At 43.0% G+C, this 14742-nt stretch overlaps 1 protein-coding gene across 1 annotated transcript in view; it reads right to left on the bottom strand.

Moving 5' to 3' along the window:
- Positions 1 to 6379, bottom strand: part of GADL1 (glutamate decarboxylase like 1) — a 147491-nt gene extending 141112 nt beyond the window's left edge. The window contains exons 1-2 of the mRNA XM_065885240.1: positions 6212 to 6379; positions 1392 to 1518 (exon numbers count right to left, since the gene is read on the bottom strand). Of these exons, the coding sequence (XP_065741312.1) occupies positions 1392 to 1518; positions 6212 to 6364 (280 nt within the window). The 5' untranslated portion in view covers positions 6365 to 6379. The remainder of the gene's footprint in view (positions 1 to 1391; positions 1519 to 6211) is intronic.
- Between the last annotated feature and the right edge of the window lie 8363 nt (positions 6380 to 14742).

Below are 14742 nucleotides of genomic sequence, written 5' to 3'. Positions count from 1 at the left end.
TTTTCCTTCCTATAAAAGGTCTCATAAAGGTTCTTGGCTTTACACAGTGTGAATATTCACACCAAACCCCCGGCTAACGGCTGGCTTGACATTCTCCATCATAGGAAGCCCAGTGTGACAAAGAATAAAGAGGCAGGAGGCCTATTTCTAAATTTGGGTATTTGGGAATCATTTTAGTTAGTGACCTCTCATTGCAACTTACCACATTTGCTTTTGGGGTTTTTTTCTCTTGAAACCAGTTCAATGAAAAACAAAAGTCTCAGAAGAAAATGTCTTTTCGTATAAAACGTGGCAAACTTCCTCTAATCTGGCAAAGGAAACCAGACATCGCTACAAGTAATTTTAATAAGGTTTTTTTTTTAGTTCCGCGTTAATTTATGATTGATTTCCATGGTAACTTTATGGAAAGTATCCAGTAAACTGGAAAATCTACTACGTTAAATGTCGTTCTACACTTCCGACATGTACTGTAATAACGAGATATGTATCTCTGCTTTTGAAATGCTAACTGGCTTTTTGATACATACACCAGACTTTCCCAAGGGGATATAAACCAATTATTTTTAGCCAGAATTTTATTATGTTCTTTCCACTAAATTTAGTTCAGAGTCAGAACTCACAAGGCATAACGCCTGTATGGTCTTAAGCACTAGATTACCTTTATATCACACTGAGAAATGCATATTTTGGAAAGTTATTCTTCTACTCCTGACACTTATTCACTGGGTATACAGGATATTAACAGTCAATTGGAATAGGACTTAAGCACAAGACAAATATCATGTTACTGCATTTACAAAAGATCACAGTGGTTAAGCATTATTGTGAAACTATCAGAGCAAAAACTCCCCATGCATTCATTTTCTTATACCTTCCGAAAGGTTTTTATCTTTTGATCCTGCTAGATTTGATCAAATAATTTGGTACTTGCCAACTGCCAAGAGTACTTTACAAATAAATCTATCCCTGTTTATAGTAAAGACACCCTCTTGAACATTTTGGGGGGCCATATTCTGGGTGATCAAGATTTAAAATCCCTTAACAACTTCTAAAATCAAAATACTGTTTATCAGTTTGGACCAACAAAAGAAATGATAAGTAGCAGTCACGATACTGCTACTTATCAGGAGGATGAGGATTGCTGAAGAGGATATAATATTTACATATGACCACTAACCAACAGTTTTTCTATCAACCTATCTTTGGCCTTGACAAATCTATTTTACGGATTAGATGGACCATTGTCAAAACATCAGAACCACTATTTTTGATCCAGCTTTCTCATCCCATAAACAGTGCCCTAGTTGCCTTTACTGTGAGGTAAATACAGGCTTAAGAAAATGGAAGAACGTGTTAGAGGCACGGATCAAGGGAGTCAGTGAAGTTCTTACTGGTCTTGACGCTGTAGCGTATGACGTCCTGGCAGAGTTCCAACAGCCGGTGGTGTGGCTCTCCTGTGTCCCTCAGCTCCAAGTCGAGGAGCTGTTTCAGCTGTTCAGGGGGCCGCCACTCACAGACCTAGAGATTCGGCAATGGCACGGTTAACTGGGCACCCGCTACAGCCAGGTGTGGAGAGGATGTCAGAAGCGTGGCCCCTACCCTTGTGAAGCTTCCAGACAAGTGGGAGAGAGAGAGATTTAACCTGCAACCATAGTTCCCTGTGACCAGAGCTATGATGGTAAAGCAGATGTTGTTGGAACAAAGGAGGGACCCCATCTTACATTTGGGAAGATGTCCTGGAGGAACTGACATCTAAGTTGTGACATAAAATAAGAGTGGGGTGAACCAAGCAAAGATTAAGGGATGGGGTCATGCAAGGGGCCCTCTAGGTGGGAGGAACAGCACAGGCAAAGCTGAGATATAAGGGCACCCACAGCCCTTCTAAAGAGTGAAGTCCGTTGGTGTGGCTTGAACACAGAGCCTGGGGGAGGGAGGGAGAAGTGAAGCTTGGCTCCTGGCATAACTCCTAACTTGTCTCTCTGCTTGTCCCCTGGCCCCATACAATCTACTCTCAACCAGGCAGCCAGAATCCAGAATGCTCCTCTTGTATATGAGCCACGGTCACCCCTCTGCTCAAACGCCTCTGATGGCTCCTCATTCTTTCAAAGTAAAAGCCTACGTCCTTATAATGACCTAAAACGATCCTGTACAACCTCCTTTCCTGGTGGCACTGGTTTCCTCCCAGCTGACTCTGCCCCCACAACCTGGCCTCCTTTCTGTTTCTTAAAAGACCAGGCACATTCCCACCTTTGGGTCTTTGCCCTCAGCCTGGAATGACCCCCCCCTCCAAATATCCTCATCACTAACTTCCTCACTTCATCCAAAACCCTTCTCAAATGTCACTTTCTCAATGAGAGCAATCCTGAGTCCTTATTTAAAATTCCAGGCTGCACATTACTCCATCTCTAGCAATTCCCCCCAACTGTTTCTTCTTTTCCTTCTTCCATAGCACCTGTCACCTTCCAGTGTGCTGCGTAATTCATTTATGATATCCTACACAATCTCCATGAGAGCAGACATATCAGTCACTTTGCTCACCGATCCCAAGTAACTAACATGGCCTGCCATAACAAGAGGTTATCAACAAAGATGTGTTGAATGAATGAATGAATGAATGAAGAGATAAACAAGGCTCAGATTGTGACAGGCTTTGTGTGGCACGTTACAGAGTTTGAACATGGCTCTAGAAAAACTCTTATGTTTTGGACAGGGAGATTATATGATCATATTTGTGTTTTAGACAATAGCTTTGGTTGCTATATGGAGATCCCAAATAAAATTGGAAATAAGAGGTTACTCTAATAAACCAGGCAAGAGAAGGCAGTAGTCTGGATGAGGCTAGCTGCTTTGGGAATGAAGCATATCTGGAGATTTTGAAAATGCACCATCAATAGAACTGAGAAAGCTGTAGCACATCAAGGATGAGGGAGAGCAATGAGCCAAAGGCCATCCTGAGGTTTCCAGCTTGCACACGGGTTGATGGTGGATGGGGTGGGGTGGGGATGATGATTTTGGGGCACATTTAGTCCAAGGCACCTTCAGGACACCCAAAAGGGGTGTAGCAGTTGGACTGAAGCTCTTGTAAAAGATCAGGAACAGAGTTCCAGGCATCCATTATAATATGACACAGGTGACACAGCTCCGAGGGAACCTACAGGAAGAGGGGAAGGTGCAGGGTCTCACCTGGGTGGCGCCAACGCATGAGAAATGGGCAAAGGGAGAGGAGCTCAGTTGTGAGTTGGAGGACAAGCCAGGGAGGCAGGGAGAATCCCAGGAGAGTTTTGTGCTACTAAACAAAGGAAGAAGGATGCTTGAAGGAGGAGACGGTCATCACTGTCAAATCCTGCTGAGAAGCCAACTTAGACAAAGCCTGAGAAGTGCTCCTGGGATTTATCAACAAGGAGGTGTCCTTGGCAAGAGCATTTGACTAAGGGAGGTGGGAGTGGAGGCCAGATTGTGTGAAGTGAGGATGTAGGAGGTGAGGAAGTAGAGGGAGGGGGGCAGTGTTGACAATCTTTAAAAAGTTTCGCTGTGGAGGGGAGGAGAGAGACAGGGGGCCCTCCAGGGAATAAAGACCAGCATGTGGGAGGCTGGGGAAAGCAGGAGGAAATACCAAGTCATGCGAGAGGTATGAAATCAAACTCTCAGCTTAGAACCAAAATGGGCAGAAGTAAATCAAATGGGCTGAGCCCATCAAAAGGAAGGACTATGGGTTCATGTAACGTGGATGAATCTCCAGCACATTTTGCTGAGAGAAAATAGCAAGACTCCAAAGGCTACTTGTGATATGATTCCATCTACCTTACCTTCAGAAAAGGCAAAAACCACAAGGACAAAAACAAAAAACAAAATCCCACAGATCAGTGATTACCAGGGGCTAGAGGTGAGGAGAGAGGTTGACTATGGAGGGGCACGGGGAAATAAGGGGGGTGATGGATCTTAATCTGTATCTTAATTCTGTTCATGGTTACAAGACTTGTCAAAACTCATAGAACTGCACACCAAAAAGAATACATTTGACTGAATGTAAATTACAGCTCAATTAAAAAACAAACAACAAAAAAAGTGGCTGATAAAAAGTGTCTATCAAAGAGGGTACTAGTAATAATCATCTATGTGTGGTGACCCATCCTATCCTCAGGTCACCTTTGAAAGGGGACTTGTTGAATCTCTGACCAAGTAGGCTAAGTCAGCAGCATAAAATCCTCACCTCCCTCTCCCAACTTCAACATAACTTTCAAGCCAGCTTCATATGGATGCATGTCTACTATACTGCAATGGGCTTGGGGTTGCTTAATGGACAACTTAGGGTCTTAAGCCTACCCTTCTCATCCTACCTCCCGTTAGGGCCCTGTATGAGCCCTTCTTTCTAGGTGAAGGGTCCTCTTAGTGTATTAAATACCTTATCCTATTACAACTCTCTCTCTATCATTTACCTTCCGCTTTCTTCAACACACCTGTGCTGACTTCTCTCTGTCCATCAAAACCTTACTTCACCTTCAGACTCTGCATCAAAGTTCAAGGTGCCCACTCCTCAGTGAAATCTCCAAACTCTGCCCAAATCATGCAGCGTTTATCACATTCTTATTGGGATCCCCTGTTCTCTATCCCAACAAAAACTTGTTCTCCCAATGAGATTAAAATTCTGTTCAAAGCTGAACCTTTTTCTTACTTTTCTTAATATCCCCCAGGCCCAAATGTAATGCTTTACCCTTAGCTAACACTCAGTTAATATTTAATGACTGAATAAAGGCTGATATAAAAAAAGTTCCAGGGGAGTAGTTTACTCCAAAGTAAAGCAGGTCCAAAATATTCCCCAAGTACAAAGAAGACAGGAAAATATGCAATTATAAGTACATATCAGGAAACACTTCCAGTGACTTTGCCTTGAATTTAACCATTCCAAGATCATGGGTCATTTCTATCTATTTTCCTGTTAGTTTTCCCAAACGCATGTTACCAAAAATTCAGCATACCACTTCACATTCAAAATCATTTTTTTAAAATGACATTTATTTCTCCTGATAAAATTGAAATGAAAATCTCTCCCTCCATTTCCTGATAATCTGATTCCAGTATGAAAGGTGATCAATGTGATAGAGGTTAATTTTGAGATTTTAAGAGACGTATGGAGGAATCATTAAAAGCACAAGCTCTGGGCTTCCCTGGTGGCGCAGTGGTTGAGAGTCTGCCTGCTGATGCAGGGGACACGGGCTCTTGCCCCGGTCCGGGAAGACCCCACATGCCACGGAGCGGCTGGGCCCGTGAGCCATGGCTGCTGAGCCTGCGCGGGAGAGGCCACAGCAGTGAGAGGCCCGAGTACCGCAAAAAAAAAAAAAAAAAAAAAAAAAAAAAAGCACAAACTCTGAAGCCAGCCTGCCTGGAGTTTAGTATCAGCTCTGAGACTTGCTAGCATGTACTTTGGGGCAACGTACTTGACCTCTTGTGCCACATTTTTTCCCTTGTCTCTAAAATGGAGTTAATAAATAGCACCTGCATCTTAGGGGTCTTTAATGATTAAATACACAAACACATGGATTAAATACACAAATACTACGGAATCGTTCTTAGAATATCACCTGGCACGTAGTAAGTACTGTTAAGAATAGATGTTATTAGTGGTAATTCCAGTATCAATTTGCATCTGAATTTGAAACCTAGAACCAGTCATTGGTACCAGTCAGAAGTCAGACTTAACAACCCAAGATTTCTAGTCTGAGCTCAGACAAGGTCCTGGTAAAGACCCTCAGATAAATTTTTAAACTTTTCACACTTTTTCTACCTTCTGCTTGGTTTTCCCTAGTAACATAAAGAATATGCACAAGAAAATGGAAAGCAGAGTGTGCTTTGGAGAGTGTAGAAATCAGATCATTGGGTGGTTTATAATCTATATTGTTATCCGGGGCAGAAAGCTTCATCCTGTGCTTCACAGCCTTACCTGGTTAAACTCTGGGTCTCAGCCAATTTCCTGACACATGCTGGGTGGCAGAGTAAAAGTCAACCCTCCCAGGAAAACAGAGACTGGGTGGGGTTCTGGAGGCGGGGATGGGGTGGGGAGTAGATACAAACTTTGGTATCTGGGCATCCACTTGAAACAAAGGTATAGAGGAAATGAAAGCATGATTCCCATTTCCCTTACGTCTAGCCATCCAGGTTTGGTTAAAACCTATCTTTCGCATTCTTAGGGTTCCTTATAGGTTTTTATATTTACCTTCTCATTGATGTCTGTAGCCTTCAAAACCACCTCTTCCATTATTAGTCTACAGGCCTCTTCGACAAATTTTTCTCCTGCTTTTGCATCTGTTGTGGGGCCATTCAGTATGACTCCATCCACGAAAACAGTGTTCTTCCTGCCGGGAACCATCTCTTGTGGATCGATATCTCCTGGAAGCACACAATCAAACCGTGTTTGAGAGATAATCTAATTCGAGCACAGAACAAAACACAGGGGAAATGGCTCACCGTCCCACCTTCAAAGGGCATACCTTCTTTTAATACATTTGAGGCATTGAAGCTGACAGCTTCTTATGGTGCCCAATGGCATGACAGAGTTAAAGAAAGAAAGTTCCATTTTCCATTCCTGCAGCATCTTGTTTAGCATCAGGGAGCATGGAGGAGCTCAAGCAACATAAATTCAACCCATTTTACTCACTCATACAAACATCTTTCAGACACATGTACAAAAAGATCTTTGTAAACACAAGCCCATGTCTAGTTCGTGGGCACACACTCTCTTGTAATTTAAGGATGACCATACATTTCCTTTTCATAAGTCATTCCTAAAGAAGAAGAAGTAATGTCAACATGCCTTTTCTCTTAACTTTACGTTTTAAGCCTGTGATTAAATGCCCTTCTGCCTTGTCTATGAAACCCCTTGTTAAACCCACTCGGCCATTTCCTACTGAGAGAAGGAGAAAAGAATGTGAGCAGTGTCGCAATTCCTGTAAACCCGTATTTATAACACCTTTAAACTTTTCAAACTTGCAATTTAGGCAGAAGGATGGAGCAGGACATTTTCAGGACTGGACAGTTGCCAGTCAGTGACTAAAGGTTAAAAGTCAACATGGAAATCTATATCTGAGAATAAAGGTTACTGCCTACCCAAAATAGCTCTCCTCCAAAATAATTCTGGCAACTTAATCCAGATATTCAACCAATATCTGCCTCAGGCTCTGACTCGATTGTGTTCTCTTTTTCTGATCACTATCTCTTTCTTCCTTATAATGTATATGTTCACTGAGTTGTGGAAATTTACAGAAACAATTTTTAAAAGTATTTTTCAGCACCTCAGCTAGCACAGCACCTCACTTATTCTTTGTAAATACACCTTAAATATGCTGGCGGTCTGTATTTCAAACATTTTTATACTTATTGAGGGTTCTAACTGTATTAACAGTTATTATAACCTGGAGCCCATCTTCTCCTCGCAGTTAAATGTTTGGTACAATTCCGTGGTTTCCTAAACCCTTTAATTCTATGACTGGCAAACTCAAATGGTGTCCACGAAGACAGATAAAAATGTCACCAGAAGATTCCGCAATTTGAGAAAGATAGAATCTGTAGCAAAGGATCGATCTTTTATCCTCACACCCAAGGGTAAACCACCCAGAGCTCCCACGATGAATTTCAGTTCCATCCTTCACTTTCACTTATCTTTCACTTGAAAAGATGTATTTGACTTGGTTTAGGACAAATGGTGAAGCCCTGGAGTTGAGCTTTTGGATGGAAATGCTCTACACCTAAAGGTACTTTCCTCCCCACAAATTTTAGGTCATAAAAATAAATTGGAAAAGAGGGCAATTATTCAGGGAACCCTGGTTATGTAACTGGGCAGTGCTATTATTAAGCACATGGAAAAAGTTCAATTTTTTTCTAACCTCATTAATAGGATTTCAGGTTTTTATTGCCCAGGGAATAGCAACCACTCTGTAGGCCTCTCAGAGTTTCTCTCTCTCTCTCTCTCTCTCTAACACACACACACACACACACAAATGTCAAACACCCACTTGAAACCAGAATAGCAGAGAAATTGAAATTAAAATTGTCTGTTTCTCCACAGCCATCAATTACAGAAATCGCCCATAATTCAATTATATAGGAGAAAATACTACTTTAAAAAAACTAAATAGAATTGGGTATAGAGTATGCATCTTTTCTTGATAGCTATGTTTTATTTCTATTACCAGATGTGATCATGTCACTCTTTACCCACTACATTTGCCCAACTGGAAAAGACCCTCCAGAGATTTAACAGTCAAGCTGTGATCTTCTGGGGATGCACACCCAGGACCTCCCATCTAACTGCTAGAGTTGATAGCGGTAAATAATGAAATTGTTCAATGGGAGGAGTGTTCCATGAAGAATATACCCAGAATCTGTCTGCTCTTCATTCCCCGCTCCCTTATCACCATCAAACACTTGGGTTAGCCTTTCAACTAACCCCCGGCTGCCACCCTGCCCTATGTACCGTGTAGACAATTCTCAACATAGTAGCTCCTATGTGTCTTTGAAAAGATGGCACATCACATGATGACTCCTCTATTCAAACCATTCAATGACCCCTTATCTCATCAAATTAAAAGTCAAAGTCCTAATAATGACCTCTAAGGCTTTAAATGAACTCCTCCCCCATTATCTCTTGGAACTCAAACCTCATCTCTTATTCCTGCCCTCAAAGCTCACCATGTTTCACCCACCTTCTCCTCTTCACTCTTCCTCGACTCTTTTCTTAAACACCAGCTTCTCAGCGAGGTGTCCCCGACAACCCCATTTCACACTGCACCACTCCCCTCCCCCACCTTCTTTCTCTGCTTTATTTGACTCAAGAGCAGTGACATACAATTCTTATTAATTTACTTGTTTAAATATTGTCTCTGCAACAGAGGTTTTGCTCTATGGGAACATGAGCTTGTGTCTGTTCCACAGCACCCAGAATGTGCCTGGCAGTTTGTAGGAGTTCCATAAACATTTGTTGGCTATTAAATTTAAAAAGCCTGGGACCCTGGTTCCCTCCACCATTCAGTGATCATGTCCCTTCCTCTAAGGTGCCATCGCAGGTTGCCAGCCCTAACCGAGGAGGAAACACCTTTGGTAGGAATAGGGCAGACATGGAACTCCATTCATGGTCTAGAGAAGGGGCAGCAGGGGCTGCAAGAAGGACCTGGAGAACAGGGTCAACAAGGCAAAACTGAGTTTGCAGTCTGGGTTATCAAAAGAAACAGTTGGTGAGAGGCTCTCACTTTCCTCCCTGAGCCGTTCTTTTCACCAAGGCCACTCCTACTCTCTCTTTTCCCTCCTTCCCTTTTTTATAGTCATATGACTTCTGAAAGTCAGTCCATAACAAATCTCATTCCAGGAACCACAATTCCAAGCGTGGAAGCCAGTCAATCCTGAAACACTCCAACTTCTGAATTTCCACCAATTCCTCAACTCCATACTTTCCAAACCCCTATCTATATAAGCTCAACTTCTGTTTTGTTTAAAGAGATGCCCAGCTCTGCCTTGCTGAACAAACAATAAATTCAGCTTCAAATATTGTTTCAGAGATTCAGTCATGGCCTCTTTCATTGACATATGAGTAAATGAATTAATACAGACGGAGACCTAAAACAATGCCTGGTGTGTAGTGGGCACTCAATAAATGTTAGAAATATTAGCTAACTCAGTAAGTGTAAGTTAATAGTAGTAGGCAGTCAAGACTATTTATTTATTTCTTTTATTTTTTTTCGCTGTATGCGGGCCTCTCACTGACGCGGCCCCACCCCACCTCCGCCCCCGCCCCCGCCCCCGCCCCCGCCCCCGCCCCCGCCCCCGCCCCCGCCCCCGCCCCCGCCCCCGCCCCCGCCCCCGCCCCCGCCCCCGCCCCCGCCCCCGCCCCCGCCGCGGAGCACAGGCTCCATTCGCGCAGGCCCAGCGGCCATGGCTCGCGGGCCTAGCTGCTCCGCAGCACGTGGGATCCTCCCGGACCGGGGCACGAACCCGCGCCCCCCCGCATCGGCAGGCGGAATCCCAACCACTGCGCCACCAGGGAAGCCCAAGACTATTTATTAAATACATAAACAAACAGGAGTAAATTACATGTGACAGTGAGCAATGACAGTAGAAAGGGAGATCTCAGAGTAATCAGATGCCCAGGGTAATGAACTCTAAAGTGGCTGGTGAGTTATCCCCTGGAAGAATGGGAAGACGAAGGCTCAGTGGGAAGGGACTGTCCTTATGAAGAGAGTTGAACTTCTGGCAACAGCCAAGCAGTTCAGCCCACATGGGGTGGGCAGCTGTCCAGACTTCCCACCTTGTCACTTTCCACCTTGCACCGTGGTTATCTGTGTAGAGGTTTTATTTCTTGCACCAGATTGTAAATGCCTACAGAAGGGATCCATGTCTCAATTTTCTGGACATTCCAGAAAACCGTTCAGCCGTTGGCATTCATAGGCACTCAGCAACTCTCTGAGGACTGGCTGAATGTATTGTTATCCTGGAGGTCATCTTATCTAACCCTTTCATACAGTCCCCCAAATCCCCTCCCCAACCCAGTGGCTGATACAACAGGAGAGCTGAGTTCTAGTCTCTCAGGTTCTTTGATCCTGGAATAATACATCCTCTCTGTGCTTCAGTTTCCTCATCTATAAAATAGGAGATAACCTGAGGAAAGTGCTGGGCTGGCTGCACTCTCACTTACACTAACAGTACTGAAATATACTAACATTGCAGGTGGGTTTAGGGACCACTGTTCTGGTTGACCTCTAAGATGCTTCCAGAATCTTAACATCTTCGTTTGCCTGGCTTCCCTCTTATCCTTTAATAATTATGTTTTTCATTTCAACAAACGTGTTATTCACCTACCATGTGCCACACAGCAGGTGGGGGCTAAAGACAGGAATTGGATCATCTCCTTGAGGATCTCAAAGTCTCTTTGGGGAGTTAGGTGCTGAAAATTTACAAGAATAAAAGACATGTGGGGTAGGCTCTGTTCTAAAAATTGTATAGATTTAGCAAATTTAGTTGTCACAAAATTTCCAGTTAGTTACTCAGTTTTATAGTTGAGGAAGCTGAGACACAGAGGGTTTAATTGGCTTGCCCAGGGTCACAGAGCTGGTAAGTAGTGAAACTGCGGTAAATAATATAATATATTGAAGTTCTACAAAGGAGCAATGAGATAGTGCTCTATGGGCATCTACAGTTTGCAAGGCAGTGTTAGGGAGTTAGTAATGACAGCAAGATGAATTAGACTCGGTGTCTGTCCTCGGTAATTGAGAGCCTCAGAGTTTGAATAATGCAATAGAAGATAAAGGGTGTCAAGTGCCATGAGAAGGATACCAATAAAATGTTTTGAATGTAAGCAATGTAGACATTTAGGGTTAAGGCTTAGGGTTATAGGAGAAGTTGAGGTATCAGAGAAGGCTTCTGAATTGGAAGACCTGTCTTCTCTTTAAATATCTGCAGTAAGAAATAATAATAATAATTTTAAAACCTCATTACAAAGTTAGAATTTTAAAACCTCATCTTAAAGTAGCAAGTCCATGACAAACAGCTGTGAGTGGTCACAAAGCTTCTCCTACAGTGACTCAATATGCATTTGTGTCATTTCTTCAGGCTTTTACACTAGATGGGTAGACAAAGCAAGTCTAATTTCTCTTCCATGGGACTCTAATCTAAACACATGAAGACCTTTATCAACTCTCATCTAAATCTCTTATTTTGCCAGTTAAAACTGTTCCAGTTTCTTCGATGGATCTGATAGACCATGGTTGCTAGTCTGGGTCAGTTTATTTCTATCTTACAAAATGAGGCATACCCCAGGTGTGGTCTCACCAACTCAAAATACAGTGAATTGGTATTTCCCCTTCTCTGGTCTTCATGATTCCATTAGTAAGGCTTCTATTAGCATCCTAGTTGATTCCAAAGCTTAAGCTTTGAAACCAGGCAGATCCTGGCCCCAATTCTAACCATGTTGCTGTGATCTTACCCATATCACTTAACTTCCATGTGATCCAGATTTCTTATCTGGCCAACAGAGAAAATAGCCATGCCTATTGCACTGAGTCATTGGGAGGGTTGAATGTGGCCGTACGTGCAAGCTGCAGAGCCAACTGCCACGAGTAGAGTACAGGACACAGAGTATGGGGACCTTTACTGTGGCTAAGTCTACACGAACTCTTCCAGCACCCACATTACACTGCTGGCCCAGGTAAAGTTTAGAATCAATAGCCTTAGGTCTTTGTCAGAAGGTCTGCCAATAAGAGCCAAGCCTCCCATATGAGATTCTTTAATTGTTAAGAGCAAAACAGCACTAGGAAAATAACTCTTGCTTCCAAAGGATGGAAAGAGGAACAATGGATCAAAAGTGAATCCAGGCATCTGGTGGGGAGGCCAAGGAACTCTTCAGAAAACTTGTGCCAAAGACATTGGGGCCCCAGGGAGAGCTGAGGGTCAGGATCTGGAGAGCCCAGTAGGCCAGTCCAAGATAGGAATGAGAAGCAAAACCTGGGAAAAGAGGATAGTATTAATTAATAAATTAATAAGGGCCTACCGTGTACCAAGCACCAGCCTGGTGCCTGGGAATACAGAAATTAAAAAACACAGAATCTCTGCTCTCAAGTTGCTAAAAGTCTTGAAAGACAATATCCAGGGGGCCAGGGAGAAGAAAAATAGAGCTGAACAAAAGTTGAAGAGACATTCTTCTGTTCTGGAGTTTTCCAAGTCAGGTGTCTCTTCTAAGCTCAAAAAAGTGCACACCTAATTTAGTCAATGTACCTGGTCCTGTAAGACTTATACATTGTTTGCATCCCTTTTGAATTTCACAACCATTTTAAGTCATTTTTGTTGTCTTAGAAACAACATGCCAATGCCAGGGTAACTACGAGCAGTCTACAAGGAAGAAGGTTATAGGAAATAAACAAATATTAAGAAATAACAATAATACAAAGCAGTGGCCACAGAAGCTCTGAAGGTGTGGGTAGTAGCAACAAGTACAGGGACTGAGTGTCTGAATCTAGCTCTGTGATTGGTAGAATCATAGACCTGACTTAGAGACCAAACCATGTCCACAGTACAGCCCCCAAATAGGAAGTCACAGGAGAAAATGGCAAAACTATGCTCATAACTTTAGTCAGCTAGAGATGGGCACCCAAAGGCAAAAAAAGAAAAGAAAAGAAAATTTAAATCACTCAGTCTCATTTTGGGGGTTAAACTCTCTTTAGTTGAAATATACAGTGAGTTAATACTTCTTTCATTTATACTTCCCAAAATATATATATATTTTTTTGTGGTACGCGGGCCTCTCACTGCTGTGGCCTCTCCCGTTGTGGAGCACAGGCTCCGGACGTGCAGGCTCAGCGGCCATGGCTCACGGGCCCAGCCGCTCCGCGGCAGGTGGGATCTTCCCGGACCGGGGCACGAACCCGTGTCCCCTGCATCAGCAGGTGGACTCGCAACCACTGCGCCACCAGGGAAGCCCTATACTTCCCAACATATTTACTGAATACCTGCCATGCATAAGACACTGGGGTAGGCACTGTGGGAGACTCAAAGATGGATCAGACACACAGACAGTGACTTCAAAGTCCAATAAGGAAAATTAGACACGTTTATGAAATACCTAGAATCCCATCCAGAAGGTATAAAGCATGATACTTGAGGTCAGACAAAGCACACACTGAACTTCCAGAGGAGGGCTTCTGACTGTGAGAAGCAGAAAGTTCTCTTAGATGATATTTAAGATGGTCCTTCATTCAACCATTCAGCAAATACTTACTTAGTGCCTCTTATGTTCAGAACACTGTGTGAGGCATTGGAAGCCGAGCCATGAACAAGAAGACACAAATTTACATTTACTTGGGATGGATGGGAGACATAGTTAATAAAAAGGCAAACAGATAAATAATTAAAATAACTGCAGACTCCAATAAATGCTCTGAAGGAAATTACCTGAATGACTTGATAGGATGAAAATAAGGAGGTATTTCAGATCTGATCAGGGGAAAGTATTTCTGAAGAAGAAACATTTGGATTGAGATGCAAATGAGGAGAAGGTTCCAGATGTAAAAAGACATGAAAAGAGAATAGTCCAGAAAGAAGGAACAAAAAATGCAAATAATCTATAAATTGTCCTTTTAAAGGAATAGAAAGACATCAGTGTAGCCCAGTATGAGGACGAGGGGAAAGAGGAATAGAGTGAGCTTTGGAAAGACAGACGGGGAGCAGGTTAGGTAAGGTGTTTTATTCTAAAAGCAACAGGTAGCCACTTAAAGATTTTAAACAAAGGAGTAACATGATCTGGTTTACATTTCTAACAGATTTCTCTGGTACCTTGTAGAGGATGGACTGTCTGAGTGCAGATGTGGAAACAGAGAGATTGCTTAGGAGGCTACTACAGAAGTCCGGGCAACAGAGAATGGTGGCTTTGATCCAGAAGACGTAGGAAAAGCATTGCAATCTGGGAAATTTTGGTGGTAAAGCCAAGAGGACTTGCTGATGAAGTGGGTGTAGGGGGTCAAGAAAACAAAAGACTCTTAGATGACAGGGCCTTATGCTGATACACGGACCACTGGAAAAGGGCAGTCGGGTCAATGTGTGGTAAGGTGGGGATGGAGAATCAAGATTTTTGACTGATTTGTAGAAATTGGTTATGATGGGGTAGAAACAAAGATTATGGCAAGGACATTCATAACCAAAAAGGAAACTGAACTAGGCAAAAAAATGTGTGTGTGTGTGTGTGTGTGTGTGTGTCCAGGAAACCTTAAG

The sequence above is a fragment of the Phocoena phocoena genome, chromosome 10, assembly GCF_963924675.1.
Source record: "Phocoena phocoena chromosome 10, mPhoPho1.1, whole genome shotgun sequence".
NCBI lineage: Eukaryota > Metazoa > Chordata > Mammalia > Artiodactyla > Phocoenidae > Phocoena > Phocoena phocoena.
The sequence above is the reverse complement of the archived record's forward strand: the minus strand, read 5'-3'. Positions and strand labels throughout refer to the sequence as shown.